General features: G+C 51.1%; 2 protein-coding genes across 2 annotated transcripts in view; one reads left to right on the top strand and one right to left on the bottom strand.

Moving 5' to 3' along the window:
• Positions 1-10,186, bottom strand: part of COPA (COPI coat complex subunit alpha) — a 45,098-nt gene extending 34,912 nt beyond the window's left edge. Inside the window, exons 1-4 of the mRNA XM_042975630.1 lie at positions 10,058-10,186; positions 6,512-6,625; positions 6,253-6,326; positions 1,956-2,036 (exon numbers count right to left, since the gene is read on the bottom strand). Coding sequence (XP_042831564.1) covers positions 1,956-2,036; positions 6,253-6,326; positions 6,512-6,625; positions 10,058-10,097 — 309 coding nt within the window. The 5' untranslated portion in view covers positions 10,098-10,186. The remainder of the gene's footprint in view (positions 1-1,955; positions 2,037-6,252; positions 6,327-6,511; positions 6,626-10,057) is intronic.
• Positions 10,187-10,279: 93 nt separating this feature from the next.
• On the top strand, positions 10,280-24,732 carry NCSTN (nicastrin). The gene is made up of 17 exons (XM_042976164.1): positions 10,280-10,407; positions 11,649-11,753; positions 15,363-15,486; positions 15,994-16,115; positions 16,539-16,684; positions 17,382-17,532; positions 17,799-17,908; positions 18,167-18,319; positions 19,005-19,109; positions 19,281-19,358; positions 20,067-20,239; positions 21,555-21,657; positions 21,792-21,887; positions 22,190-22,277; positions 22,545-22,699; positions 22,932-23,144; positions 23,967-24,732. Exons 1-17 carry the CDS (start codon positions 10,323-10,325, stop codon positions 24,087-24,089), a joined length of 2,130 nt encoding a protein of 709 aa, XP_042832098.1. The 5' UTR covers positions 10,280-10,322; the 3' UTR covers positions 24,090-24,732.
• Positions 24,733-25,617: the final 885 nt, after the last annotated feature.

Genomic DNA, 25,617 nt, shown 5'->3' with positions numbered 1-25,617 from the left:
TCTGTTGGCCATCTGGATGTCTTCTTTGAAGAAATGTCTGTTCATGTTTTCTGCCCATTTTTTAATTGGATTACTTGGCTTTTCTGGTGTTGAATTTTATAAACTCTTTGTATCTGGGACACTAACTCTTTTGTCAGATGTCACTTGCAATCTCCCATGCCATAGGTTGCCTTTTAATTTTGTTGATTATTTCCTTCGCTGTACAGAAGCTTTTTATCTTGATGTAGTCCCAACAGCTTACCTCTGCTCTTACTTCCCTCACCTCAGGAGACACACCTTGAAAAATGTTGCTACGGCCAATGCCAAAGAAATTGCCTGTGCTGTCTTCAAGGATTTTTATGGTTTCAGGTCTCACGTTTAGGTCTTTCATCCATTTTGAATTTATTTTGGTGTATGGCGAAAGAAAGTGGTCCAGTTTCATTCTTCTGCATGTTGCTGTACAATTTTCCCAACACCATCTGTTGAGGAGACTGCCTTTTTCCCGCTGTATATCCACTCCTCCTTCGTCAAAGATTAACTGACCATTTAATAGTGGGTTTATTCCTGGCCTCTCTCCTCCATTGATCTCTGTGTCTGTTTTTATGCCAGTACCATGATGTTTTAATTACTACAGCTTTGTAATAGAGCCTGACGTCTGAAATTGTGATAACTCCAGTTTTGCTTTTCTTTTTCAAGATTGCTTTGGCCATTCGGGTCTTTTGTGGTTCCAGACAAATTTTAGCATTGTCTGTTCTAGTTCTGTGAAAAACGCTGGTGGTATTTTGATAGGCATTGCATTCAATCCGTAGACTGCTTTGGGCAGTATGGACCTGTTAACAATATTTGTTCTTCCAATCCATGAGCATGGAATTTCTTTCCATTTCTTTGTGTCTTCTTCAGTTTCTTTCATCAGTGTTTTACAGTTTTTAGAGGACAGGTCTTCTACCTCTTTGGTTAATCATTCTCAAATGTTTTAGTTCTGATTTTTATTATTCTACCCTAAAACTTACTTTTTGAATTTTATAAGAAGATATAAAGTATACTTAGCCAGGAAATTCTCATTTAGTTCATTATATTCTTTCTAACTTAATTCAAGAGACTCAGTTTACTAGAGTCAAGAAATGGTACAAATTAAATCTAATAGCATAAGATTATAGAAAGATCCAGCCAGGTTGGGACTGGATTAAGAGACTGGGAGTCTCTAATCTATACGTAACTCGGTATCTGTCTTCTAGGATACCTGATAGATCAAAGAAAGTATGGGGGTGCCTGGGTGACTCAGTTGGTTAAGTGTCCAACTTCAGCTCAGGTCATGATCTCACGGTTCATGAGTTTGAGCCCTGCGTCGGGCTCCGTGCTGCTGATAGCTCTGAGTCTGGAGCCTGCTTCAGATTCTCCCTCTCTCTCTCTGCCTCTTCCCCCACTCAAACTCTGTCTCTCCCTCTCTCTCAAAAATAAACGTTAAAAAATAAATAAATAAATAAATAAAATAAAAAAAATAAAAAAGAAGGTATAAAGCCTGGGTAAAGGAAAAGCCTCTACTGTACCCTAAAATCCTAAGATAGAAGCACCTAATTGTTAATGCTTCAAAACATTTGTTAGCTCATCCAAAGGGCATCTAACCTCGACCTCCCTCCAGACACACCTACTTAATAACACCTCACATGGGATCAGTCTGCAAACTTTTATTCACTAGAGCTCAGTAAACCTAAAATCCAGTTTCTACTTTTCCCTACAGAGAATCAATGACTTCCTTATAGAGCCCACTGAACCCAATTAAATTAAATTCAATATAACCCTGAGTGCTTCCTTTTGAAGACAGAAACAAAGCGGAAAGGTCAATGCCACATAGTTTCTAGAAGAGTCACTCCAAAAACTCCACTAATTCTGCTGTCATGGGTTCTTGAGAAGCAAGTAAAGATCCCCACAGGGCAACTGAAGAATGCTCTACAACTAGAGCTCCCATGGCCACTTACGTGATGAAAAAACGTGGTGCGGATGTAGTCTAAATGCCCAAGCAATGTGAAGAGACAGCGCCGAAGCTTGTAATTCCACACCTGCAAAGAGAAATCCATCTAAGGGACTCGGGTTTCTCAACAAGTAAGTTTGCCTTATATTTTTGCATTTCTATATAGGTAGGAACCTTGATAGGAAGTCTCATTTAAGACTTGCTTAAGGTTGGAGGAAAAAAAATCAAAGATGAAAACATAGGTCAGCTAAACACATGGCGACGGGAAAAGGCAAGGCTAGGGGAAATTATGGAAAGGTTTTTCCTTTCTCTGGGGAGAAACCAACTCTACTTACAACAAGATGAGATGTTTGTCCAGGGCTTGACTTGACACTCTTCTTTCTACTGCATAAGTGTGTTCTTAGTTTGAATACTGACCCCCTAGTGTGTTACCCACTATCTTAGCTGAGGATTAAAAAAGCTGGACAGATACGATGACTCTAAAGGAAACATTAATGTAACATACAGCATCACCTCCTCCTAGACTGCTACCTCGCTGGCAAATGATACACATACCTTCACGGTCTGTACTTGTCTATCACACAGACTTTAACTCATCACTATGGAAAATACTACCTTGCTCAGTTAGGGTGAACTAAGCAGAAAAACACAATATTCAGATACAAAGTTGAGCCAACTACCAAAGTACCAGGCATCAAGGAACGTAACTGAGAAAGACAGAAATGTGAGCATAGACTCCCATCCAGAAAACCTTCCAAAAAGTTCAAAAATAAGAGGTGAGTTGCCTTTAAAAAAAAAAAAAAAAAATTTCTAACACCTAATATTTTTTTTATAATCTATCCCCAAGCCACCTAGTTGCTATTCTTTACTAAAAATTTTTAAAATTCTCTTTTGTAAGTTACAAAAGGTAATACCATTTCCTGAAACAAATTCGGATAACCTGAAAGTATGATTGTCCAAACATGAATGCAAGCTCCCTAATGGTGGGGTCCTTGTCCATCATGCTCGGCACTAACCCCCTAGCACCTAACACAGAGGTTAACGCTAGTAGGTGCTCAACAGGTATGTGCAAAAGTGAGAAAAGGTAAACACCACCGAAGGTGAAAGTACTGGAATGCTTTTCCAGTGAATTATCTATAAACAAAATACACATACACAGTGCAGTTTGAGTGTCACACAAAAATTAGATCATAACATAAATGCCAGTTGGTAAGTAACTTTTCCGCCTTTTACAGAGTTCAGTGTTTATATTAAACGTCCACACTTCCAGGGGCGCCTGGGGGGCTCAGTCAGTTGGGCATCCAACTTCAGCTCAGGTCATGATCTCACGGTTCATAAATTCAAGCCCCACATCGGGCTATCTGCCATCAGCAGAGCCCCCTTCAGATCCTGTCTCCCTCTCTCTCTCCACCTCCCACACTTGCATGCACGCGCATATGTGTTCTCTCTCTCCCTAAAAATAAACATTTTTCAAAATCTTACTAAAATTAATTAATTAATAAAACAAACTCCCACACTTACAGGGGTACCTGGGTGACTCAGTCAGTTAAGCGACTGACTCTTGATCTAGGCTCAGGTCACGATCTCGCGGTTTCATGAATTTGAGCCCCACCTTGGGTTCTCCACGGACAGCGCGGAGCCTGCTTGGGATTCTCTGTCTCTCCCTCTCTGCCCCTCCACTGGCACACTCGTGCACTCTCTCTTTCAAAATAGATAAAACTTTTTAAAAAAATAAAAACACCAACTTCCACACTTCCAACTTTGCACTGTCCTGACTCCTTCACAGACTGCTACCGAACTCCAAAACTGTGAATCCATAAAGGCCTGTACGGTTTTGAGAAGCTGGCCACTTACGGCTTCCTGTGAGAACACTGCACACCCACCAGCTAACCAGTGCCCTCATTTTAACAGCTTTATTGAAATACAATTCAAAGCCCATGTAACTTACCCACTAAAAGTACAGAATTCGACGGTTTCTAGTACGTTCAGAGCTGTGCGACCATCACCAGTTTTAGAGCGTTCCCTCACCCCCACCCCCCAAACACTGTACCCATAGCTCTCACTCCCCACTCGCTTCCAACCCCTCCAACCTCAGACAGCCACTAATCTACTTTCTGTCTCTACTGATTTGCCTATCAGGACATTTCATTTACATGGAAAATAATCCTTTTCTAAAACATGTGAATGATTTGGGGAAAAAATCTCTTATCTTACATGTCACTCAGTCTTTTCTTTCTTAAGCAAATTACAAACACCTGAGTTAACCATTCTTGAGCGTCAATGGCCATCAGGAGAAACGACAAATACTTTACTACAATTATTACAATGAAGTGATATTCCTAGAAGCTTCTGAGGTCTATCAGGTGGTTGAGCTTCCACTGGCTGCCCTCAGGATGCGGTGCTAAAAACCTAAAAAAAAACAGTGCCTCTTTTCTCTGCAGGCAGTCATCACTTGTCATGCCTAAGTTCTGCTGTATAATCTTAAGCTAGCCTCCGAAAAAGACTTTATTCAGTTCCTGGTTTGACTAGATGTACACGCTTAATGAAAACAACATGTGGAAGTAAAGAGAGAAAATTTTGATTATTTTTTTTAAAGGTTCAAAGCCTCCCACTCCAGTTTGGTCTTTATCAGTCAAGCTTCTTCAAAGAATTGCGTCTATTCTGTTTCCTTCCTTCATATTAAGGCGCTAGGATCACGAATGTCTTCCTAATGAAGCAATCCAAAGGTTACTCGGTCCTTACCTCTTTCTGACCACTTTCTCCTCCTACCCAAAATTCCCTCCTTCCTGGGCATCCAACAGGCTTCTGCTTCTTCCCTCTGGTTCATCTCCAACCTCTAAAATCATTCTTCCCTATATGAACTCTACTTCCTCTATCGTACATGACACCCTGTCTTCTCGTTCCACATCATCCCGGGGTGACACCCTCTACTGCTCTGTTTTGGCTCCCTTCTTTGTGATGACAATTCCCAAATATGTCCCCGGTGCAGACACATCTCCACAGACCGTCCCTGAGGTGCTTCAAACTCATCAGTGTCAAGACGGTGTTCGTTAGCCATCTGCTATGGACTGAATGTTTGCGTCCTCCCCCAAATTCATACACTGAAATCCTAACGCCCAAGGCAAAGGCATTACGAGGCGGGGCCTCTGAGGGGCGCTTAGGTCACAAGGGTGGAGGCCTCCCAAACGGTAAGGTAATGTCCTCGTAAGAGACTCCACAGAGATCCCCGTCTCCTTCCACCACGCGAAGACACAGAGAGAGGTCAGCTGTCTGCAACCTAGAAGGAGGTCCTCACCAGAAGCCGACTGGGCGGTCACCCTAATCCTGGACTTCCAGCCTCTGAAGCTGAGAAGTTTCTGTTGTTAATAAGCCGCCCAGGCTGTGGCGTTTTGTCACCGCAGCCTCGACACACTAAGACACCGGCCTCCCCCAGCACTCCAGAGAACCGCACCGCCTCCTGTTTTCCCTTTCCTAGTGGATGGCGCCCCGCACACCCAGTGACCCGAGCTAGAGGCCGGAGACAAATACAGTCAGCTCATTAGTCTCCCCTAACCGCCCCTCCGGCAGACTCACAGACTCCCTTCCCTAAGCTCTCACATCCAACTCTTTGTCTCCATCTGCGTGTACCGTCCGAGGCCAGGCCCTGCTCACCTGCCGCTCGAGCTTATACGACAGTCTCCTAACTGGCACTTCTGCCTCCAGACTTGCCCGCTTCATCCAGTCCTTTCTCTAGACTACTGCTCAGGTAAAGTTTAAAAAAAAGAAAAGAAACGTGGATCCGATGTCACTCCTCTATTTTAACCCCTTAAATGGCTCCTTCCTATCTGTGTGAGGACACCCAAACTTCTGAGCACTGCAAACAGGTACTGCATGATCTGGCCCCTCTCATCTTCGGGCCCTTCTCTCACCTTCTCTCCAGAGCTTATTCACACACAACTAATTACAGCTTCTCAAACGTATCCACCCGTGCCATGCCTTTTTGTCTTTGTACCTGGACTGTCCTCTATTTCACTTCGGTTCTCTCCCTATTGTATCACTCACCAAACTGCATGTGCTATTATTTCGAGTATACATGTATCTCCTCCGTTAGAATAAAAGCTCCTTGAGAACAGAGATCGTTTCTTGTTTTTTTAATTCCCCCAAAATAAAAGTGTCTGGTACACAGTAAGTATTCAATAAACGTTTCCTGGTAACATCAAAAGCCTGAGCTCTGTATGAATGAGAGGTCCTGTTTTTAGTCCCTTCTACGCGTGCCACACGCGACAGCCTGTCCTTTACTCCCAGTCATGACAGACCCTCTGTACCTTAATCTTATAGTCGTCTCCTCCAGAGACAAACAGCGGCTGCTGCTTATGGAAGTCGATGCCTCGTACTGGACCTGGCGAAGGAAGCAGGCGACGCGTGTCAGAGAGCTGTATTTGCTCATCTCTAAAGTGATCCTTATTCAGGAATTTTTGGTTCCGGCCCTTCCATATTCTTTAATCCTAAAGAAAGTTTACAGTACTCCAGAAGACAATAAATACTTAGATCTCTTTAATTCCCTCCTAGAAAGTGTCATCTCACCATCATGTTCATCAAACTTGTCAATAAGGGTACACATCCGATAGTCCCATAACTGGATGACCCCATTGTGTAAACTGGTCAGGATCCAAGGTCTTTTGGGGTGAAAACTGAGCCCTAGAGGGGAAGAAAAGAAAAAAACAAGGAATGATCCAGTTAGCTAAGTATGCCCCACAATGCCACCCCCTGTCAATTCAGGTAAGAAAAACGAACACCTAGGTTAATCCTAGGTTCAGACGCTCCTTCGTCGAATGCCAGACGTTATGAATTGTATGCTATTAGGGGCTAGATTTTGTTATATTCCTTTAAATATTGTTGGGCTTTGCTTTAGGATGCTGTGAGGTCGCCTGTTTTATTATTTTTTTAGTTTTTTTTTAACATTTACTTATTTTTGAAACAGAGAGAGACAGCACGAACGGGGGACGGTCAGAGAGAGAGAGGGAGACACAGAATCTGAAACAGGCTCCAGGCTCTGAGCTGTCAGCACAGAGCTCGACGTGGGGCTCGAACTCACAGACTGCGAGATCATGACCTGAGCTGAAGTCAGGCGCCCAACCGACTGAGCCACCCAGGCGCCCCATGAGGTTGGCTGTTTTAAAGTTCGCTTTTAGTTTTGCTAGTATGGGTCGACAACAGCCTTTAGTCTAGATCTAATTTGGCACCCCTATGAAGGCGATACCACCTGAGGTCTCTAGATGATACCCTGCAGTATTAGGAGGCCTTTCCATTCCAGCCGATAGGAACACAAAACTATTCCCAGCTCTAAGTGAGCTCCAGGGGTTCTATCCCAGGCTTGGGGTCATTTCCACACATGCATATGCAGATTAGAAATCAGACAAAGGCTTGACAGGATCCCCTGCAGAACTCCAGTGTTCTGGGCAGCTCCCTCTCTGGTGTTCTGTCCAGCAAATTCTAGCAGTTTGGGCTGCCCTGAACTCTAAACTATGTTTCCACAGTGAGACCACAGGGCTCTTCCCCCTTCCCTATCCTGCAGCCTGGAAACTCTCCAGGTAGTAAGCTAAAAAACACTCACAGGACTCACCTTGTTTATTTCCCTTCTCTCAAGAATCACTCTCCTGCACCGCCTGTTATCCAGTGTCTGAAAACTTTTGATTCACACATTTTGTTCTGTTGTGCAGCTGTTTTAAGGTGAGAAAGTAAATCTCTCTGTTACTCCTTGGAGTAATAGACTGGAAATGGAAGTCCACAGAAGTAACAACTGCTAACAGTTTGGAGTGTATCCTTTCAGACTTCTAACACAGACGGCATCATTTTATCAAAATGGAAATATGTTATGCAAACTTCTCACTTAGCTATGCATCGTGGATCTTATTAAATACACACAAACCTAACCTTTCTTTTTAACAACAGTATAACAACAGCAAAACACAGATGTACCACATTTAAAAATTATTCTAGTGATGAGCATTTAAGTTTTTCCCCCTAACTTTCACCTACTAGAAAATAGGCCCTAAAGAAAATACTTCTATGCGTAATCTAACTTATTTGCATTATAACTGCTTAAGACTAAAGACCTGGAAGTAGGATTGCCAGAAATAGGTATGCGCATTTAACATTTTTATAGATACTACCTTATTTCAAAAAGACCATCAATATACAGTCTCCTTGGATTTCTGAAGGTAACAATTTTGCATACACTGGCTGTTATTGGTTATTTGTTGTTTTGTTTGTTTTACTAATCCAAATTCAAAAGGTTATTTACCTTTTTTTTTTTTTTAACATTTCTTTCACTGTTAGTGGAGAATATTTCCATTTTTTTACCGAACACTCACGTTTTTTCTTCTGAATTCTGTTTTTTCCTATTACGTTGTTCATTTTTTTCCATGATGTACAGTAATACTCGTTAAGAGATATTAACTCTCAAATATTCTGACATCTTTTTTCCTCACTTTTCTATTGCCCATTGAGAAATCAAGAGCAGAAGAGAAAATTCAAGGATTAGGGAGACCACTTCAGCCATCCATAAATTCTTGCTGACATGCTTCGCTATCAAGACTCCCACGAGACTTAGAAACTGCTCAGAATCAGGGCACCTGGGTGGCTTAGGCGGTTAAGCTTCTGACTCTCGGCTTCAGCTCAGGTCACGATCTCACAGCTCATGGGATCAAGCCCTGCATCAGGCTCCACACTAACAGCCTGCTGGGGATTCTCTCTCTCTCCCTCTCTCTCTGCCCCTCCCCCAGCTGTGCACGTGCTCGTTTGCTCTCTCTCTCTCAAAAAAAAAAAAAGGGGGGGTGCACCTGGGTGGCTCAGTTGGTTGAGCGTCCGTCAGCGGCTCAGGTCATGATCTCACGGTTCGTGGGTTCCAGCCCTGTGTCGGGCTTCGAGCTGGCAGCGCAGAGCCTGCTTGCGATTCTCTGTCTCCCTTTCTCTCTGTCCCTCCCCCGCTTGCATGTGTGCGCTCTCTCTCTCAAAAATAAACATTAAAAAAATTAAGAAAAAAAAAACTGCTCAGAATCTATTCTTACATAACAATGGCCTCCAGTTTTTGAGCTACGGAGTATACAGCAGGCACTGTAATAAATGTAGTCATATGCTATCTCATTCTAATTCTCTCTGTAGGAGAATGTTAATTATTCACATTGTACGGATGAGGAACCATATTAAGAAACCTTAATAAGTTGCCCGAGGTCATACAGCTCGTTAGGGAAATGTTTCAGGATTCCAAAGTAAGGCCAGGTGATTCCAAACACCAAGTTCCCAAGCCAACTTGCTCTGCTCTTCTTACTAAATATTCAAATCATATACACATATAGGTACGTATGCATACATATGCACGTACATTTATACACATATGAAATCTCAAGAGACCTTACTTCTCTGCCTTTCCCATTCTAACACTCCAAAAGACTACTACGGCTGTTTCAGTCTTTCGCCCTCCACCCCCATCCACTGATAGTCATGCTTTGGAGTTGCCCCATTTAGGAAATAAGAATGAAGATACCCCGTTAAAATTTGAACTTCAGATCAACAGCGAACGACACTGGAAATTATTTCGTTCTCTGAAATCCAAATGTGACTTGGCGTCCTGTATTTTATCGGACAACCTTATCAAGCTCAGACTTTACTGGGGTTACAGGTCTCAATGTCCTGTCTCCAGGTAGGAAACAACGCCCAATGGAGGCGCTGGATGTCGATACGGTGCCGCCAAAGCCTCCCTAAGAGAGAGGCAGCCAGTGCTCATTTCCGAAAACGTTAGACGTGGATGCGAACGGCACAGGTCGAGACTCGATCCCCAGGTCCACTCCCTACAACCCGGTCCTCAAAAGGCCGACAGGGACCCAAAGAATCAAAGTCGGGAGCACCGGCCCCCGCAGAAGACGGGAGGGAAGCAAGGGAACGGTGCGGGAGCCGCCGCAGGTCAATCACATCCCGAGGGCATTCCAGAGAAGAGAGGGCTGCAGAACGGCCGCCAGGCCGCCCTCCCTCCTGCCCGTGCGGTGGGCCCGACTCGGCCTCGGTCACTCCCCGAGACAGCACCGCCCCCGACACCCGGTCCTCGAGCTCCCCCTCGTCTTCTCCATTTACCTTTGACCCGCGCGCTCTTGGTCTCGAATTTGGTCAGCATCCTTGAGACCTGCGGCTCCGAGCTGCCGACCCGAGCCCCGCCACTCCCTGCTGCCCTTCGCCTCCCTCCACGTCAGCGCCGCTCCGCCGCGGCTCCCGGAAGCTCCGCGGGCACGAACTTCCGGTCCCGGGAGCTCCGGACCACAGAGACGGCACCAGCGTTGGCCTAGAGAGGCCACTGCCGGGCTGGAGGGGAGGGGAGGCTTCCGCTCAGCCGAGAGGCAAGATGGCCACGGCCGGGGGCGGCTCTGTGGCCGACCCGGGCAGTCGGAGTCTTCTTCGCCTTCTGTCTTTCTGCGTCCTGCTGGCAGGTGAGGCCTCCCTCCGCGCGTGAGCTCCGGTGTGTTAGGAGAGCCGTCGGGACCGGCCGGGTCGCCAGCGCCGCCGTCCCCCCTTCTGGCCCCTCTGCTCCTCTGTGCCCCCACCCTGTAAATCCTTTCTCTTTCGTTCCCACGACAGAAGTCCCCCCCCCCCCATTTCTTTGCCTGGATTTGATTTGAGGGCCCCTTCTACCCCGCGGCACGTCGTGTCGCCCCATTTCCTCCTCCGGGCCTCTTCCCGGACTTCCAGCCTGACTGTCCGCCTGCCTCGTTTTCCCCACGGCCGGAGCCACCCCACCCCCTGTCGGAAAGGACAGGTGTCAGTTCAGCCTCTTCCCAGTGCGTTTAGTCGGAGACAAGAGCGGCCTCGTTCTGTGCGTGCAGGGCGGTGGTCAAGCCCTAAAATGCGAACGTGCCTGTATGTAACTATGACCATACCTCCCCTCAAGTTCATATTATCTTTAAAGATTCCCCAGAGGAGAAATTATAGTCGCTCCACACTGTAGCCACACACAAGCAACCTGTGGATGTTAGATTGACAGATCTGTGGCATAAGGTTTCTCCCAATTCTGTTCAGATTCCTGGAAAAATGTCTCAAAGATGTGTTATCGTAATCTATATTCTTAGACTGGCACCCTTTCATTAACGAGGGTGCAAGGTACATGCACATGCAAGGTAGAAAGCAGAATTATGCTCACCCATGCAACCGGAAACCAGGACATCTGAGGTTACGTGCCTTTTCCCTTAGGAAATGAAGTTTTCTTTCTTTTAGCTTTAATATCAGCTGTTCTGATTGGAATTTGTAATAACTTTCTGGGGCACATAGCTGGGCGCATTCATCTGATCCAGTAATGTGTCCAGAAAGTGAGAAGGATGGACATTAATCCCACTTTAGAAAGTATGATGTACTCAGGGGCGCCTGGGTGGCTCAGTCGGTTAAGGGTCCAACTTCGGCTCAGGTCATGATCTCGCAGTTTGTGGGTTCGAGCCCCGTGTTGAGCTCTATGCTGACAGCCCAGAGCCTGGAGCCTGCTTCAGATTCTGTGTCTCCTTCTCTCTCTGTTCCTCCCCTGCTCACGTTCTGTCTCTCTCTCTCTCAATCTCTCTCTCAAAAATAAATAAAGATTAAAAAAAATTTTTAGAAAGTATGATATACCCAAGCCATACGGTGAGCTAAGGACTTGATAGTGCCAATGCCTCTCTTCTTCTAACACTTTTTGTCTTCTGAGCAGGTTTGTGCAGGGGAAACTCAGTGGAGAGGAAGATCTACATCTCCTTAAATAAAACAGCTCCTTGTGTCCGTCTGCTCAACGCCACTCATCAGATTGGCTGCCAATGTGAGTTGAGGCTGGGATTTGTGTTGTGGCCAGTGATATTTCTTTTTTTTTTTTCTTTTTTTTTTTTTTAACGTTTATTTATTTTTGAGAGACAGAGACAGAGCATGAGCATGGGAGGGGCAGACAGAGAGGGAGACATAGAATCTGAAGCAGGCTCCAGGCTCTGAGCCATCAGCACAGAGCCCGATGCAGGGCTCGAACTTACGAGCCGTGAGATGATGACCTGAGCCGAAGTCGGATACTTAACTGACTGAGACACCTAGGCACCCCTGTGGCCAATGATGTTTCAATCTGTGCCTTAGATCTCAAGATCCAAGTCCTGCTTGGGAGTCTCAGCACACAAATTAGGCTGTGTGGGTAGGAGGTGACAGAGAGCCATTTGTCAAACCAGGCAAGATAATTAATAGGAGCTAATGCTTAGTAAGTGCTGCTTACTTGAGCCTCGTGCGTGTGCATCTCATTGAACCATCACAACAGCCCCATGAAGTAGATTCTCTTATTGTCCCCATTTTACAAATGACAAAATGGAGACTGCGAGAAGTTGAGTAACTTTCACAAGATCATCAGGCTATTAAGTGGTGAGGCTAGGAATTGAGCCCCATGGTTCAGGTTCTAAGTCAGGACACTTAGCATCCACTAGTTAAAGTAGAAAACTGTACTGTTTTCTAAGGAGAAAGGAGTCTCATAGTCTATGAGTCCGTCGTCACCTGAACCATCTTTTTTGGAACCAAAGTGGACTTCTTTAAGGCAGTAGTCTATTTGAAGGGAAGGCATTGAGAAAGCCAGATAGTTGCAGGAGGAATTAGTGAAGCATTTGGATTCGTCTCTGTGCTTTGTAAATGTGTCCCAAAACAGGGTACCACGACAGTATGGTTATAAAACTGTGGAAGTAGAAAGAGCAGAGATGTGAAGGCCGAACCCCAGTTCCTCTGCTACATAGCCTCCCTTCTTCATATTTTGTTCTGTGAATAATTGCTCTGTCGGAATGTAGTTCTGCGGTAAGCAGGAAACTTAGAGTCAGATCATGGCTTCTTCGTCACCATATCGGTCACCTCTGAATTTCAGTAAACGCCTATAAAAATGGTTAGAACATACCTGCACAAAGCTGAAAGTCAGACTATCTCCTACATTGATTGATGATGCTGAGTCAGTACTACGGTCTCAGGAGTCCTGCGTGATTGCCTGAAACCTTCTAGTTTGGTAGGCGGACACAGACGCTGCGAAGTGAAGGACGTGATTAATGTGGCAGTTAACTCGTTTCCTGCCCGGCCTTCCCTGAGCCGCCCTCTGTGTTCACCGTGCCGTGTCCCTGCTGGAGGTAGGTTAACTGGTTCCGAACAGTTCCAAGTAAAATTTTCGGACTCCGTTCTTCAACTGGGTCTGTGCGTAGAAGGGAGCCAGGTCCAAGTGTGGGCTGAGATCAGACTGCTGGTCTTGCTGGAGCTCCACTCTTCGTGCCAAAAGGCTAGGACCCTGTCTTCCTGGAGGTGTGCTCTTAAGATGCCCTCTGTGGGACTGAGTCAGTCGGCTTCGTGTTCTGAGAGCAGCCCCGTGGGAAGCAAAGCAGTAGCCTCTAGGAGTGAGCCAAGTGCCAGCACAGAAAGGAGAGGGGAGGGGCTGGACTCTGGCCACTTCCTCATTAAGAGCTCGTCGCCTTTTCGGCTTATTTCTAAGTCTTGCTTCGTATTTGTCCGTCCCGAGCAAGCTACACCCTCTTTAATTAGGCTTGCTAGCATGGTAAACGTAAGGAGAGAAAGATTTGGTTTGGTTTTCTGATTATACTGCTCTGTTTCTATGGGCTCATTTGATTTTACTTTATTTTATTTTTAAGCAATCTCCACACCCAATGTGGGGCTCAGACCTACAACACAGAGATTAAGAGTCACGTGCTCTACCGGCTGAGCCACCCAGGCACCCCTGTTGGCCCCTTTTAAAGTGTTCAAAGAGGGTTATCTGTTGGTTCCTTTCCTTTCCTTCCTTTTTAAACCTCTCTCCATGGTATGAGATGAATAAGGGTGAAAAAGTTTCTCTTCATGGAAGGCCCAGAAAAAGTAAGCAAGTTACCCTGGACTATACAGTCACCAGTCGGACTCCAGATTAGAATCCAGGTGTTTTATTCCAGCGTCCTGGCTTATCTTTTCCCTGTCCTCCTTGGAGCTGAAGTTATATATATTTTGTTTGTCAGAACAGCTTTTCCTTTTTCCGGGTTTTACATGCCAAGGACTGTTGCCTTTTGTCAGACTTAGAACTGCCGGTGGTAGCTAAGTCTTTATTACGGTTATTCCAGGTCCTGATATTCCTCTAAAGTTTACCGTTATCACCATCCACACGAACTTATTGGGTACTTACCACGTGGAAGACATAGTTGAATGTTGGGGACTTGGGTCCATGTCTCGATTTTGCCAAATCCCACGGAAGAAAACTTTACCTGGCCGGCAGTCTGGAAGTGCTTAAGGTCTTTGTCTTGTGCACATTATAAATATTTCAGTGCCTTGATCTAGAGCTGTAGTTTTCACGACTGGCTAGGTATAATAAAGAATCACGTGGCAAGTTTTGAAAGTACACGTACCTGGGCCTCACCTTCAGAGACTTTAATTTAGTAGGTCTGAGATAAGGCCCAAGGGTCTGTATTTTTTAAAACTCCACAGTGATTCAACTAGGGTCGAGAACTATTGCTCTAAAACAATATGTGACTTTTCATACGTGATAGGAATTTTCACTGGCGAGAAGGCTCGTGGGGAGATGGTAGGATGTCTCCACGTGGATCACTAGGGACGCAACAGGCACTGCTGCATAGAATTCAAGGCATTCTCGACGATGGCTTACCCATCCTTCACCGCAGCGCTGCCCGATCTTTGTCATTCGTGAGATACAGAAAATAGTATTTGTATGGCATCCTGGCATATATGGAGACGTATGGTATTTGTAGGGCATCTTCGGGTACCGGGTCAGCCTGCTCCTGGCTGGGAGTGGCCAGCCTAGGGTCTCTGGAGACCCTCGGTCCCCAGAAATGAGGGGGGTCAATATCAGCTCGTCCCTAACCCATCAAGACCCATCAGTTGGGAAGCTCTCTTCTAGAGATCTCAAAGTTCTTGAGTAACCCTGCCTAAAACAGGCTAAAAGCAAGTAAAGTCATTCCCAAATAGGGCAAAGGAACGGAGACCCAGGAATTGTCCTCAGGTCAAGGGAGTCTGCACATATGTCTTCACACAGGAAGATTCAGTGCTAGAACTCTGAGCCAGAGGTCTAAAGCCTGCCATTTCCTGGCGAAAATACAGGTTTGAAAACCATGCTGTCTCCTCTTCTGGAAATGTGTACATGTGGCTAAATGAGGTTGAGGGAAGAGGGTGAGAGAATGATCGTACGACCTTTCTGAGATTTAGCGAATGAGTAGACTTCTCGGGCTGTCTCGTCCTCCAGTCACTGCTGGTCGCCTTCAGGTGGAGCTGGGGCAGTCAGCTCTTCAGCTCAAGCCCAAGTCTGGAGGTGGCTGCGTTAACCCAGCGTCCGGTGCCATGTTTGGGAGATAAGTGATCTGCAGAATCAGTGAGGCAGAGGCAGAGTCGTCAACTGCGGGAGCTTTAATTTGAGCCCATTCTGTCCTGGCAGCTTCCGTTAGCGGGGACACAGGGATCCTCCACGTGGTGGAGAAAGAAAGGGACCTGCAGTGGGTGCTGACTGACGGCCCCAACCCCCCGTATGTGGTTCTGCTGGAGGGCGAGCTCTTCACCAGGTAAGAACTGCGTGTGCCTTCAGGGAAGCCACAGCCGGGAAGATCTGGGAGGCCATCCCCACACTTGTGTATAAGGGTTCGCTTGGCTGCCCTGGTCCGATCAGGGCAGGGGGCGAGAGTGAGTCTCGGAAGAAAACCTGCCCCATCAGAGGAGTCGTCTGGGTGACCTTACAAATAGGGTCCAGTGAGTAAAGACCCCAGGCAGGAGGAAGAAGGGCCCATAGGGGCACTCAGGGACAGGGTAGATGAGATGAAGCCGAAGCTCAGGTCGGGTCATAGTCCTCACTTAGGAGTTAGAGACAGAAAAGAGGCAAGAAACGAGTTAACAGTTGGGGTGGGGGGGGTTTCACTTCTTTAGGAGTAGAGTCAACACACCGCGTGTGTTCAACAAGGAGTCAGAGGTTTGGATTCCGTTAGTTTCCCATTTGTTTCCATCCCTGGGGGCAAGATACTGGGCCAGGGGTAACCTTCCCAGTCTTCCTCCATGGCACTCCCTCCCTGTCCCAGGAATCTGATGGAGAAGCTGAAGGGGACAACCAGCCGGATTGCTGGCCTTGCGGTGTCCTTGGCCAAACCCAGGCCTGCGTCGGGCTCCTCTCCTAGTGTGCAGTGTCCCAATGATGGCTTTGGTAAGAGCCCCGGAGGATCAGGGGACCTCCCGTCACGCAGAGCTCACTGGTGCTTCAGTCTCGTGTCTTTGGAGGGTCGGAGGGATGCGTCCGTCTGTGTGTAGCGTGAACAGCTGACTCCCAAACAGAAGACAGTGTTTCTTTATCTTTGCCAGTCATCGCTTCCTCTGCTGCTTCCCCTTCGTCCACTTCCCTCCATCCTCCTTTTCTGTCATAGGCCCCGATCCCTAACCAGCCAGCCCAGGGCGCCCTGATACCAGTGTCTGTTTCCCTGTCGGTGGTGACAGGTCGATGCTTGCTTCCTTGAGTCCCCCTTTCCTTTGGAGCTCTTGGTCCCAGCCCTACGATATCCTAGCCTTCCTCCCTCACTCAGGCCCCGAATGCTTAGTGTCCCAACAGCCGGTCCCCCGTCCTCCCCTTCAGGCATTTACTCCAACTCGTATGGGCCAGAATTTGCTCACTGCAGAGAAATCCCGTGGAACCCCCTAGGCGACGGCTTGGCTTATGAAGACTTTAGCTTCCCCATCTTCCTTCTTGAAGATGAAAATGAAACCAAGGTCATCAAGCAGGTAACGGCTGCCAGCTCCTAGCAAAGAGAAATCTCGTAGGCGCTCCGCCCGCCTGGAGGGCTCGTCCACCAGGGCACCTCTGCATGGTAGATGCTCCAAGAAAAGCCAATACGTTTATTTTTCTCGCCTGTCCCTTCCCATTTCTCTCCTGCCTCTTCTTCCAGCATTGATGGCTATTAGGCTGGAAGAGAACATAAACTCTACTTGACCTGAAATACGCTGTGCCTGGTTAGGAACCCCGAGTGTGGGAAAAAGGTCATCAGACTGGGAGCTGCGAGAGATTCAGCTCAGAGGCTTCTGAATGTTCTGAATTACAATAATCTTTGATTCTGGCCTCGCTTCTTTGTTTTGACCTGTAGAGCCGTTAGATTTGTTCCAAAGTTACATGGTGAGTTGATGTCCAAGCTGTCTTGAATTTGGTTTTTGATATTTGGTTCAGCACAGTTGGCAGCTAATCACGTTGGGAACTTGGCCCAGGCTGTTTGGGATGGGGACACTCCGTCCGCCCCAACTCAGTCATTGAGTCTGTGCCCCTTCGCATCTCTTGGTGAGGTTTTCTCTCGGACCTTACACATCCTGGCTTTGTACTATAGCTCAGGGACTGACGAGCGAGCGTCGGGGTAGGGCCGGGCCCTCCTGGGAAGCAGGGGAGGGATTCTACACGAGCTGCCTCAGCGGGGCCCGTCTCCCCTCCTAGTGCTATCGCGATCACAACCTGAGCCCCAACGGCTCAGCTCCCACCTTCCCGCTGTGCGCCATGCAGCTCTTCTCCCACATGCATGCTGTCATCAGCACTGTCACCTGTATGCGGCGCAGCTCCATCCAGAGCACCTTCAGCATCAACCCAGGTAGGACAGACCCGAGGCCTGGCGGGTGTGCTGGGGACCTGGGAAGGGGGGAGCTCAGGCAGGGAGCACGGGGCGAGAGAGGCGGGAACAATTCCCAACAGTTGAGGCCACTTGTCCCTGCAGCGGACAGGGCAGAGAAACCAACCTAAAGCAGTGGAGGCAGGAAATGATTGACAGGGTCCACGGGGCAGCAGTCAGAGGCGTCTCCAGGCCTTCTCTGTGGCTTCTCCCTAACTTCTGTCGCTCTCTCGCTCTGTCCTGCTCAGAAATCGTCTGTGACCCCCTGTCCGACTACAACGTGTGGAGCATGCTTAAGCCTATAAATATATCCGGGGCATTAGAGCCTGATGACAGGGTTGTGGTCGCTGCCACCCGGGTGAGTGCGGGTCCCTGGTCAGGGTGGACAGGGCTGGCGCCAAAAGGGCTGGGGGGCCTCTTGCGGGCGTATCACGTTTCAGAGTCGCTGTGCTGGGGAGCCTCCAGGGAAGAGGGGTCTGGGCCGTGGGGCCCCCTCGTATGGCCATTGTCCCAGGACACACACATTCCCTTGGCTGGAATAGGAGAGGGAGCCTGGGGCCCGGTCCTAATTGCCATTTTCAAAGCCTACCTCCCCTGCCTTTTCCACTGTACCCAGCTGGACAGTCGTTCCTTTTTCTGGAACGTGGCCCCAGGGGCTGAAAGTGCCGTCGCCTCCTTCGTCACCCAGCTGGCTGCCGCTGAAGCTTTGCAGAAGGCACCTGATGTGCTGACCCTTCCCCGCAATGTCATGTTTGTCTTCTTCCAAGGGGTAGGGGCTCTTCTGCTGGGGTAGGCGGGGAGGGGCAGGACAGCAGGGAGGGTAAATGTGAGAGTGGCTATCGTTTGGGGACGATCCGGGCGCTTGACCTGAGTCGTCATTCAGCAAAGAGCTTCTGGAGATGTCTCCACGTGTCTCCCCCCAGAGTCACACATCTTAGGAAGCTTTCACACCCTGGCCTGGGATCGGAATCAGTGTGCTGCCCGCCCCCTCGCGCCCCCGTTGATGCGATCTCTGGGAGGCAGCCTTTTGCTTTTATTCTCTGGACTCTTTCACTGCCACTTCCACCCAAGAGCCCTGAGGCTCCTGCCCCCTCCCCCCACTGCCCCCGCAGCCTGGCCTTGGAATAAGGGGAGGGCAGCCGCGGCTGCGTCGGCGGAGGGGAGGGAGAGGCAGGAAGCAGGCACATAACAGCTGATGTTCGCCTCGGGCCTTTACCGAGGCTGCTCTCCCCGTTTCTGGGCTTGAGAAGTCCTGTGATGCACACACGTGAGGAAAAGTCACAGCTGGGAGGCCGGGCAGGGAGGCGGGTGAGGTCACGTGACTGCGTAAGCCGGCCAGCACTTGCGGTGACACGAGACCATAGCCTTCGTGCCTTGAGCCCTGGTGATCTGGCCTCCGGAGACTGAGCCTGCCCCGACCCTTGGGAATCTCTGTTCCTTGTCTTCGCCGTCAGGAGACCTTTGACTACATCGGCAGCTCCAGGATGGTGTACGACATGGAGAAGGGCAAGTTTCCTGTGCAGTTAGAGAACATTGACTCGTTCGTGGAGCTGGGACAGGTGTGCTGCGTGTGCCCTCCTCCCCCTCCCCCTCCCGCCTCCCCCTCCGCTGTTCGTTGTCCTCCTTGCCACTGCCTCTTCCCTGACTTTTCTCTGACCTTCCTCCTTCCTCTGGTCTCGGGGCACGGGCCCCCGCGGGCAGCCAACTGTTGTTTCTTCATCCTCCCCCAGGTGGCCTTAAGGAATTCTCTAGAGCTCTGGATGCACACAGACCCCATGTCCCAGAAAAATGAGTCTGTACACAATCAGGTAATCTGAGCATCTTTCCGCCTCACTCTGTTTCAACCGCTCAGAATGTGGGCACCCCTCACCCGGGCCTGACCCCCGCCAGCCCCCAGGGCCTGTGAGACAGGACCTCAGGCGGGGTACCAGCTCAAGGATGAACAGCGTGGCTGTTCCAGCTCCGCAGGAAGCACCGTGAGCGCAGCTCGTGGCCCCGGTTCCCTGGGGCGGGCGGTTCCCCGCCTCCGTGCCCCGCAGAGGGCCCGGGAGTGACCGGCCCCTCCGTCTCTGCTGCCCAGCTGTCCGGGCTGCCCTGCTCGGTTCCTGGCTATGTCGGACCCTCTACCCAAACCGTCCTCCAGGCTCCTCACTACTTGTTCAAGACCCTCCCTCCTCTCAGGGTCCAGCTTTGGGCCTGTTTCTCTCATGGGGTTCCTGCCACTCCAGTGTCCGCGCCCTCCCTGCCCTGGGCTCCTGGGTGGCCCTTGGTGTCGTTTGGCGTTGTTACTTGTTCCTCCAGTTCGGCCAGAGTAGGAAATTAGGCGTCTGGTGAGGATGACACAGCTGGAGTTGCAGGACATTCAGAGCCTGGATCCTGAAAGGCTTGAGGAGTTGGGGTGCAGGAGGGCCGGGGGCAGCACCACGAGCTGGGGACGTGGCGGGAGCGTCGTGGGCCTAGAAGACGCGTCCGGCTTCCCTGTCCGCAGCCTCCCCTGAGCTACCCCTCCCCGCCAGGTGGAGGCCCTCCTGAGCACCCTGGAGAAGAGCGGGGCCGGTGTGCCTGCTGTGGTCCTCCGGAGGCCGAACCAGTCCCAGCCCCTCCCGCCGTCTTCTCTGCAGAGGTTTCTTCGGGCTCGGAACATCTCTGGTGTCGTCCTTGCCGACCACTCTGCTGTCTTCCATAACCAGTAAGAGCCACCGAGCCCACACCCTCTTCCTTCTCCCAGAGAATCTGTCCTGTGGTCTGGGGTCCAGAGGGGGGAGTGTCTCCTGTGTCAGGAAAGATCACCACTCTCCCGTCTCCCCTCTCCCCACAGCACCCCTCCAAATCTCAGGTCAATTTGTGTTCTTTGCTCAGTGACCTGTTCGCACCTAAGCCGGTCGCCTCGTGTGACTTGATGTCATCTTAGAACACGGGCCCCCTCAGCCTTTCCGTGCTTGGTCCGCCTCCCCCAGCTCTCCCGAGGCCTGGGTCCTTGGGGCTGCCAGCAGAGGGCAGCATCCCCAACAGGAGCGCCCTGAGGACAGCGAGCTGGCCGGGTCTGGGGCCTGCCCAAGGGTGCCGAGCGGGACGCAGGCAACACTCACACCCTGAAATGTAACGTGTTCTTGCCTTTGGGGTAAAAGCGTCCCCTGTGCTGAGGGGACTCCAGAGATACGGGGTGAGGCTCTGTTAGTCACCTCTCTCCTGGTCCTGGGCACCCCAAAGAGCCCCTAACGTAAGCCCTGGGCTCATGGGACTTCTTACTCGGGCCAGATTGCTAGGTTCCCAGCTTCCCTCCCCTCTTCCATGAGGCCAAATGGGTTTCTGAGTAACACTGCTGATGCTCTGGCTCTCCGACTCCAGCCAAGGAGCACCTTCTTGCTTATTTAGGGCTGGGACATTTCCAGCACCTGAGGTCAGCCGACCCCGGCATCGCTTCGGGGTGAAGGGATAGTCCTCATTTGCACACATTTGGCCTTGATTCTATGTGGGGCCGTCATCTGTTGGTGCTGAAGGCTGGGAGCTCTCCTCTAAGCTTCTCTTCTAAGCTCTGCCTTCACGGGGCTCCCCAGGGAGCATACGGTGCTTGGACCCAGGGCAGTGTCGTGTGTCTGGGAAAGACCCGTTCATCCCCCTCGGCCCCCAGGCACCCTCAATGTTCACGTTCATTGGAACCGTCATCCAACCTCTGGTGATGTGGGGCGTGCTCCCCAAAAGTCCTCTCAGCCGTCTCCAGCCCAAACTCTGGGGAAGTGTCTCTTCTGTTTGAAGACCTCCCAGGAAGGGAGTCTCCTGCCTTCTGATCTCATCTGCCTCTTCTACCTTGTCTCTCCGGAAGGTCCTTGTATTTCACTGCTCTGCCTCTCCACACCCTCTTCAGTATGGGACCCTCATTTTCTGTTCCTTCCCCCCGGATGATGAAAAGACACGCCAGGCTCCTACATGAAGGGCCTGTGAGGGAGGACCGGGGCAGGGCCCTGGCTGAGTGTGGCCGAGGCTCATGCCCGCTCTCCCGGCAGCTATTACCAGAGCATTTACGACACAGCGGAGAACATTAACGTGAGCTACCCCGAGTGGCAGAGCCCCGAAGAGGACCTCAACTTTGTGACGGACACTGCCAAGGTAGCACTCGCCCGGGTTGGCCGGGAGCGTGGGGAACACAGCGAAGGTGGTTAGAACGTCTTCTAGGTGGTTAGACCATCTTGTAGAGGGTAGAAGAGGTGGGCCGTTCAGCCCCCCCTTCCCGCCTGCCACAGGCCCTGGCGGATGTGGCCACGGTGCTGGGACGTGCCCTGTACCAGCTGGCAGGAGGAACCAACTTCAGTGACACCATTCAGGCCGATCCCCAAACGGTAAGGGCAAGTGGGGCCCGCCTCCTCTCCGGCTCTGCGCACGCGGCAGGCCGTCCCGTCTGCACTGCACTTAACCCCTTCTCCCAAACCTGGGAGTCCAGCATGCCAGCGCGTGCCAGCGAGGCTTCCCGCTGCGCCAGGGCGCTCCCGGTGGGCCTCCGGCATCCTTGTGAGCCAGCCTCTGCGTCCCCAGCCCCAGAGTCCCTGGCCGACCCGGCTCCCGCCCTGCGACAGGGTCTCCACTGAGACCTCTGCTTGGCTCCGGGTCACGGGCTTGTTGACTCTCACTGTCCCAATCCTAGGTCACTCGCCTGCTCTATGGGTTCCTGGTCAGGGCCAACAACTCCTGGTTCCAGTCCATCCTCCGGCAGGACCTGAGGTCCTACTTGGGTAAGCATGCTCTGGGGGCATGGCACCCTTAGCCGAGGCAAGAGATGGAAAAAGTCATCAGCTTGGTTTAATCTCTGCTTTTTTTTTTTTCCTTCTCCTTTCCTTTCCTTCTCCCCTGTTTTCCTTTCTTTCCCCTGATACATGTGGGATCCGTTCCCTTCTCTTCTCTGGCTCCCGTCAACCTCGGGCTCTTCCTTCCCCTCCCACCCACACCCACCTTCCACCTTCCACCCTCCAAACCCTCCCTTCCCTGTGCTCTCCACTCAGGTGATGGGCCTCTTCAGCATTACATCGCCGTCTCCAGCCCCACCAACACCACCTACGTGGTACAGTATGCCTTGGCGAATCTGACTGGCCAGGTGGTCGACCTCCCCCGAGAGCAGTGCCAGGATCCAAGTAAAGTCCCCAGTGAAAACAAGGATGTGAGTGGGAGTGGGAGTGGGTGTCGAAGGTGCCCCGAGGGCCCCGTACCCCCGGGGGAAGCTGGACAGCGTCCTAGGCCCAGTTGGACCCAAGGAGTTGGGATGCAAAGGCGGAGGGACGCGGCCCCTTGAACTTGAGTGTTGGAGGGCAGGAGCCTGGGCAGAAGCACGGCGTGGCCGGGGTGAGAGAGGATCGCCTCAGCCCCGCCCTGTGGCCGGTCTTCCGTTGCAGCTGTATGAGTACGCGTGGGTTCAGGGCCCTCTGAACTCCAACGAGACGGACCGGCTGCCCCGCTGTGTGCGTTCCACGGCGCGACTGGCCAGGGCCCTGTCCCCTGCCTTTGAACTGAGGCAGTGGGGCTCTACTGAATACTCCACATGGACTGAGAGCCGCTGGAAAGACATCCGGGCCCGCATATTTCTGGTAGCCAGCAGAGAGCTGGAGGTGAGCCGGGAGGGGCATGCCAGAGACCGCCCCGCCCTCTTTCTGTTGCCTCTTACCTCTTAACTGCTGCCATCTCCCATTTGCCACAAAAACCTACTGCCGCTCTGTCCCCTGTCCGCCGGCACGCCCCATCGCGAAGTCTGTCTTCACCGACACAGTGAGTGTGTGTTCACGCCGGAGGTGGGCTCCCGCCAGGAGGAGGGCCCCCCGGAGGAGCTCCTCACCCTGCAGCGTCCCCACAGCTCCCCTCCCAGCTGGGATTTCCAGCTGCTGGCACTAGGGTGTGCACGGGCGCCACGGTTTATTGAGTCCCCATCACCAGTATGTCAGAGTTGCCACCGGAGAGCTGCCACCAAAGTCATGGATCTTAACTTCAAGACGCTGAAAATCTAGGGGCTCCGGGGTGGCTCAGTAGGTTAAATGTCTGACTCTTGGTCTCAGCTCAGGTCACGATCCCACGATCCTGTGAGTTCGAGCCCCGTGTTGGGCTCTGTGCTGACAGCATGGAGCCTGCTTGGGATTCTCTCTCTCTCTCCTTCCCTCTCTCTCTCTCTCTCTCTCTCTCTCTCAAGTAAATTTTTTTAAAAAAAGATACTTAAAATCTTAGTAATACAAAGTGGAGGAAGAACAGGGATACTCCTCTTTTCGAACGGAGCCACTCCGTCTTCCAGTCGGGAAGACGTTGTCTGTGATTGCTCAGCACTCGGTGCCTGGAGCCAGCTCTGGGATCCCGAGGTCCTGGCTCCCAGCCCCAAGCGGTGATCCAGAACCACGCTGGTCTCTGACAGCGTCTCTCTCCCTCCCTGCCCACGCCTCCCGCAGTTCATCACCCTGATGGTGGGCTTCGGCATCCTCGTCTTCTCTCTCGTCGTCACCTACTGCATCAACGCCAAGGCCGACGTCCTTTTCATCACCCCTCGGGAGCCAGGAGCTGTGTCTTACTGAGAGGAGCCCAACTCCTGCCCGCTCTACCGTTCACATCCTAGGCCACTTGTCCCACGGGGACATAGGCCACTAGCGTGTCACTGGAACCTCTCTGGGCCTGCTTAGACTGGAATTAACATGAACAAGTAGAACTGCCCCAAAGAGAGAGAAACAAGTTCCCTCTCCTCTCCAGCTCCCCCTACCTGTCTACCCTTCCTCACCCCTGCCCGATTCCGGGAGGGCAAATAGAAGCTTCTCGCTCCTGTTTGACTCCTAACTGCCCGCCCTAATTTACCCTTCTTCGGGGTCCCTCTTCCCTTCTCATCCTGCCCTAGACCGCCCCCTACTCCCCACCCCACCCGAGTCCCAGCTTTCCCGACCAGGAAGGACACAAAGGCTGAATGCCAGGAACAAACCACAAGGAAGCCCCGAGGTGCAGGCCAGGCGATCTGTCTCCCTCCTGCTGTCCTGTCTCCAGACCCGTAGACGGCACCTCGGGGAGGGTGTGCTGCCGGGTCACCTCCAGCCCTCAGTGCTAGCTGTGGTTTTATTAAGCTGTAATACCTATTTTTGTTGTTTTCTTTTTCCGTGCGTGTGCGTGCGTGCGTGTGTGTGTGTGTAAATATATAAATAGCAAGTTTCATTAAAAGACTATCCCTCATGACCTGTATGTGTCATTCTTGCGTGCCCTCCTGCTCAGTGACCTCAGACTGGAAGTCATGAAATTGTTACCACGTGCTCCCTCCGGGTCTCCAGAGGCCCAAGGAGTGCGGCTCTGTCAGAGACAGTGGAAGCCCTCAAAGCAGGGCTCCCGTGGAGCCTTGGAACCCCGGCTTCCCCCTCGTAAGAACCGCGTTAGCATCGTTGACCCTCCCACTTTCCATTCGACAGACGTTTCTTTGTTCACTCTGAGACACTGGCTGGGCTGCGGAAATTTAGGGGACGCAGCCCCAACCCTGAGTGGCTGGCAGTTGGGGTGAGGGGAGAAACCGGTGCAATCCGGGGTGATCACGCGCGGCATCTCCGGAGTGCTCCGGTAACGCACAGAAGGACTCCGGGCACTGGGGGTGGCATCCGGGAAGGCTGCTCAGAGGAGGAGGCATCTGGGTTGCAGGCTGTGGAGTTCAGCTGTGGAAGCACAGGGCCTCGAAGGCACGGGCCACGTTTGGGAACGGTAAGTCATGCGGGGTGCTGCAGGAGAGGGGGCTGGGGCTGGGTCACGGAGGGCCTGTGGCGGCCTGCCGAGCAGTTTGGGCCTTCTGTTGCTGGTGGGCATTTTGCAGACGGAAGCGAAGGTGGCTTTGGACTCTCCTAGAAAGAGAACCTTGGCTCTGGGAACACCCTAGCGCCCTGGGTCTTCATGGAGCAAAGTTCCGGGTCGTAGCCGCACAGCTAAACGAAGGCCGCAGCTGAGTCACTGGAAGGGAAGACCCCTCAGGAGTGGCGCTGGAGGCCAGCCCTCTCCCCTCCCCGCGGCCCTGCCGCCCACGAGACAGATGAGCCGGGAAGGACCAGCTCCGGGCCCCTTACCTTCCCGAGTCTCGCCACA

Source organism: Panthera tigris, chromosome F3, assembly GCF_018350195.1.
Source record: "Panthera tigris isolate Pti1 chromosome F3, P.tigris_Pti1_mat1.1, whole genome shotgun sequence".
Lineage (NCBI taxonomy): Eukaryota > Metazoa > Chordata > Mammalia > Carnivora > Felidae > Panthera > Panthera tigris.
This window is presented reverse-complemented; position numbering and strand designations above follow the sequence as displayed.